At 38.5% G+C, this 5,568-nt stretch overlaps 1 protein-coding gene across 1 annotated transcript; it reads left to right on the top strand.

Moving 5' to 3' along the window:
* Positions 1-437: 437 nt before the first annotated feature.
* Positions 438-2,945, top strand: LOC145807761 (uncharacterized). Its single transcript, XM_082906580.1, has 3 exons — positions 438-972; positions 1,732-1,928; positions 2,643-2,945. The coding sequence occupies exons 1-3, from the start codon at positions 438-440 to the stop codon at positions 2,943-2,945; spliced, it is 1,035 nt and encodes a 344-aa protein (XP_082762706.1).
* The last annotated feature ends 2,623 nt before the right edge of the window (positions 2,946-5,568 follow it).

A 5,568-nucleotide genomic window follows, 5' to 3' on the forward strand; every position in this document is an offset into this window, starting at 1 on the left:
AGTTTTGGATCGTTAACCTTATTCCCCAATCAATAAATATAAATGGTGTGTGAAATGTCATGTACTTATGTATGGTGATGCGTTAAGATCATGGCATGTAGTCATAGCTCAATGAATGTTTTGTCCTATTATCTTGCTTCTGTTCAGGCCCTATTATTAATTAAAATTTAAGACTACAATTGGGGCCTCAGGGCAGGCCGGTCATGTCCAAACTTTTAGGGGTAGGTTTGGATCGTGACAGCATTTGTGTGCATATTTTCTGTGCTTATTATAATATATTGTCATATAGATCATGGTGAGAACAAGCGTGGACGAATTGGATCTCTCGACTTGATAGGATGGAGGGAATGATACAGGAAATGGCTGAACCTTTAAGGCGGCAACAATAATAACAACAACAGCCGCCGCCACCTCCATTATTGCCTATACCACCAATAATGCAAGAAAATGAAGCAGATGATCGGATAATTGCGCTCACAAAAGAGTTCAAAAAGTTGAAACCTCTGTTGTTTGAAGGTGGAGTAGATTTACTAAAAGCAGAAGCATGGGTACTTGGTATTGAAAAGTTGTTTAAAGTCTTTCTGTGTATTGATGCACAGAAAGTACTACTCACTGCCTTTTCTTTGGAAAATGAAGCATATAGATGGTGGATGCATATTAGGGACGAACATCGAGGAGTTAATTTATTGGAGGTTTTCTATGAAAAATATTTTTCACGGTGTATTCGAGACAGGAAGGTGTTAGAGTTTGAAAGATTGAGGCAAGGAAATAAAACTGTAGCAAAGTATCAAGCACAATTTACTGAGTTAGCCCATTTCGCACCACACATGGTCAATACGGATTATAAGAAAGCGAGGAAATTTGAGGGAGGATTCAGAGATTCTATTCAAGAAAGGATCAATGTCTTAAAGCTACCAAAATATGTTGATATCTTAGGTAGGGCCTTAATGTCTAAAACTAATATGGCTACTTGTAACTTCATAATGGCAAGAGAAAAGATAGGGCTCTAATGCAAATAAGGGGTCATCATCTTTACTAAACAAGAAACCGAATTTGGGAACATCAAGTACTTCTGGTTCTACTTGTGATTTGGTACCAACTTGCCCAGACTATGGAAAGAAACATTGAGGGGTTTGCTACTAAACATTCGAGGCTTGTTTTAAGTGTGGAAAGAAGGTCGCTTGGTGAGGAATTGTCCCCAAAATGAACAAGAAAAAGTGAATAGGCTAGCCGTAAGTTCAGCTCGTTCAACTCCAGTGATGAAGTCTACTGCAAAGCCTGCTACTACAAGAGACAATGTCAGACAAGGGAGAGTCTTTACAATTAACCCACGAGATTCTCATAATACCGAGGCTGTAGTCTCAGGTACACTTTCTATTAATTGTCAACATGCTCATGTGTTAATTGATTTGGGTTCCATTCATTCTTTTGTTTCAAAAGCATTTGCTAGTAATTTGAATAAACCTTTGGAACCATTGAATTATATATTGTGTGTTTCTTCGCTATCTGGAGGATCTATGTTATGTACCTCTATTTACTCTGCATGTGAGATTCTAATTGGGGATGCTCAATTGTATGCTAATTTGATGCCTCTTGTTATGAATCATTTTGATATAATTTTGGGAATGGATTAATTAACTAAATATCATGCAACTATCGATTGTGTGTCTAAATAAGTTGTCTTCTGACCTTTGGGACAAACTGGATTTTCTTTTGTGGGACATGGGGTAGTTCCTCCACCCTTTTATGGGATATCCGCCATGAAAGCTTGCAAGTTACTTAAGAAAGGTTGTCAAGGATACTTTTATAATATTTTGAATGTACAGACAATAGATGTAAGTGTTGATAATATTCCAATTGTCAGAAAGTTTCCAGATGTCTTTCTAGAAGAGTTGTCGAGGAACTTGGTGTTATTGATGTTGTGCTGGGTACTCAACTTATTTCGAAGACTCCCTATAGAATGTCAACGATAGAAATGAAGGAATTGAAAGTACAGTTGCAAGAGTTGCTTGACAAAGAATTCATCCGACCGAGTAGATCGTCTTGGGGCCCACCGATTCTTTTTGTGAAAAAAAAAGACAGAACACTCCAGTTATGTATTGACTATCGGGAACTCAATAACGTAACTGCAAAGAACAAATACCATTTACCTCGGATTGATGATTTATTTGATTAGTTACAGGGAGCACAAGTATTTTCTAAAATTGATTTGAGATCCGAGTATCATCAATTGAACGTCAAAGCCGAAGATTTTGAGAAGACTGCCTTTCGAACTAGGTAAAAGCATTATGAGTTCTTAGTTATGCCATTCAGAGTTACAAATGCATCGACAACCTTTATGGATGTAATGAATCGAATTTTCAAATCGTACTTGGATGAGTTTGTGGTTTTATTTATTGTATAATGGAAAAGTGGTTGCATATGCATCTCGACAATTGAAGCCTTGTGAAAAGAATTATCCTACTTATGACTCGGAATTAGCCGCAGTGGTTTTTTGCATTGAAGATATGATGTCATTATCTTTATGAAGAAACATGTGAAGTCTACACCGACCACAAGAGCTTAAAGTATTTATTTCTCAGAATGAGATGAACATGTGACAAAGAAGGTGGTTAGAACTAATAAAAGATTATGATCTATAGATTCATTATCATCTCGGCAAAGCCAACACTGTAGCTGATACTCTTAGCAAAAAATCAATGGGGAATTTAGCGTGTTTGCATACAAGACAAAAAGAATTGTTAGCTGAGTTAGAAAGATTGGAAGTGGAGGTGGTACTACGTGAACAAAGTGGAGTGTTAATCGCAATTTTAACACCGCCAGCTATCATTGAAGAAATTAAACAAAAGCAAATTTTGGATGAATTTTTCAAGAAGATATGTAATGAAATGGAAATAAAGCCAAGACCAGGATTCACTTTTGAAGATCAAGTGTTGAAGTTTTAAGGAAGATTGTGTATTCCGGATATTCTAGAAATTAAAAGAAGAGTCATGGAGGAAGCTCGTAAACGTAAGTTTGCTATGCATCCTGGAAACACCAAAATGTATCAAGATCTCAAGCAAGCTTTGTGGCCTAATATGAAGAAAGAAATTGTCGAATTTATTTCAAGATGTCTTCCATGTCAACAAGTGAAAACATAACATCAAAGATCAGAAGGATTACTTCAGTCTCTCCCTACTCCGGAATGGAAATGGGAGCATATAATTATGGATTTTGTCGTCGGATTACCCCGAACACCTTGAGGTACGAATTCTATATGGGTTATTGTGGATAGATTGACTAAATATGCTCACTTTCCGCCTGTGAAATCTTTTTACAATGCGGATAGACTTGCTACTATATATATAAATGAGACTGTTCGATTGCATGGTCTTCCGATTTCGATTGTGTCAGATAGGGATCCTAAATTTGTGTTAAGGTTTAGCAAAGTTTACAAAAAGCGATGAGAACGGAGTTGAGGTTCAGTACTGTAGACCGCCCGAACTCCGCTCCACGCGCGAAGGCGTAAATTGGGTTCTTAGCTACTACAGTTCAGACTCCTGTCACGGTTCTAAATCTAATCTCACAAAGTGCAATGTAAGATTGATAAATCACCAAAGAGTCCAAAGCCAGCAATTGGCTTTGAAAAATCAATTTTGAATCGAAAAGCGCCAAACATAGACTGTTTTGCTAGATTTCAAAGTCGCCACCTAAATATTTTGTTTTGGGAAATTTAGGAAACCTTGACTCGTGCCTAAGTCCACGTGTCCGTCATCACCAAAGTTGCCTCAGCTCGGGAACTTGGGTACGAGAGGGGAAGGTCCTGAAATGAGCACCCCCGCTCGCCCGATCAAAGATTGGCCTCTACTAACATGATATGTTGTTTTTGAAAACACATGTGTTCTTATTCCGGTTTATTAGCTAGCTTACTATGTGATGCACACAACATACAAGTATAGGCTCAATCACGAAAATTGGAACAAATCAACCCATGTTTGCTTTTCGAAAGTGGTTTGAAAGCGCTACTCGCAAGTAGGCTAAGACACGGATTTGCCACCCTCAAGTGGGCTTAGAAAAACATGATTTTGCCACTTCAAGTGGGCTTAAAACTGACAATCATCGAGTTGTTCCAATTAAGACAATCAAACCTTCATCCACAGGAATTCATGCATTTAAACACATAAGCACATAGCCTTATGGAAACCATGCTATCATGGCAACACTTACACGCATGCAACGATGCTAAAGCATAAACAGTCACAGTGTACTTCAAGCCAAAACAAAAGCTAGTTAGTAATCAATGCATGATCCTAGCTATGTCAACAATGCCTAATGCAACACATGCAAAATGCAACTAAGTAGGCTCGGTTATCTAAGATGGCATATGAATGCTACACTTGATACATGTATTCAAATAGGAATTAAAATACAATGCAGTTTGAATGATGCGCCGAGCCCGGTGTATGCTAGACAAATGAATGATGCACACATGCAAGCATAAGTATGCTAATTGAAATATGCCCTAATCTAACCATCAAAAGCTGGTAAATAAAACAGAGAAAGACATGGGGTTGGAAGACATTCACACACTCACGCACACTTATTACAAAATTGTGCCCTCTCGACAGAGGGTCCGAATAAATAGGCTAAGCTACTTATGACAAACCAACTAATTAACTAACTATTCTAGCTAATTAATTACAACACAATTGAATAACTAGCTAATCCAAGCTAATTTGTTACAAACCTAATTAATCAATTAAACACTTAACTAATAAATTACAAAATGACTAAGCTAATAAACTAATTAGCTAAACAATTCAAACGAAAGGCCCTAGGAAGCGAAGCAGATATGCATGCTCGGTTGCGTCCTCCTAGAAATACACCGCCTTGCCTCATGATGCCTCTGTTTGTACTCTTTTAGACATCTGAAAATTGTGCCAACATACAAATTGCGTTTGATACCTCTCAGGAATTCACTGGTGGTTGATCGGCCAGAGTTGATGGTAATCGGCCAATGAGGATGGCCATCGGCCACTTCTAATAGCCGATCGGCAGCCTTGGTGGCCGGTCGGCAGCTTTGATGGCCGGTCGGCTACTGCTTCCTGCAATTTCTCCTTTTGCTGCAACAAAGCACAAACAGAGGCATGGCAAGCTCAAAGGAGTGTAATGCTCGGCTCTCGAGCCAACAATCATGCATCTCAATGCATGATGGCCAAAGAGTCAAGCTTGCAGAATGTTAACGAATGCACAAGTAACACACAAGACTCAAAAGGCCTCCACCCTATCATGCACAATCAAGGGGGATGGCGACTAAGAAATGAGGCACGTTTCATCACTTTAAGTATGAAACGTCCCTCGTTTCTCGTGTTTGGATTAACGTCTGATCCAAACACATGCAATGCAACACAAACATGTTATCTTGGCATGTTTTACTTTGATTCATTTTGTTTATTCATTTTAGATTACCAATAAGTCCTTTAACCGGTTAAGTCCAAAAGTGAGAGTCCTCTAATGGGAAAGATGGTTTAAACCACAAGTACCTTAAGCATGAAAGAAGCCTCATGCTTTTGGTTAGTAGAAGCACTC

This window comes from Camellia sinensis, chromosome 1, assembly GCF_055761805.1.
Source record: "Camellia sinensis isolate YWXY chromosome 1, ASM5576180v1, whole genome shotgun sequence".
Taxonomy (NCBI): Eukaryota; Viridiplantae; Streptophyta; class Magnoliopsida; order Ericales; family Theaceae; genus Camellia; species Camellia sinensis.

Coding starts and splice junctions, on each gene's coding strand:
- LOC145807761 (XM_082906580.1), top strand. CDS start 438: ATGCAAGAAAATGAAGCAGATGATCGGATAATTGCGCTCACAAAAGAG. Junction 973..1,731: donor TAAAACTAATATGGCTACTT/GTAACTTCATAA, acceptor GACATGGGGTAG/TTCCTCCACCCTTTTATGGG. Junction 1,929..2,642: donor TGTTATTGATGTTGTGCTGG/GTACTCAACTTA, acceptor TATGATCTATAG/ATTCATTATCATCTCGGCAA.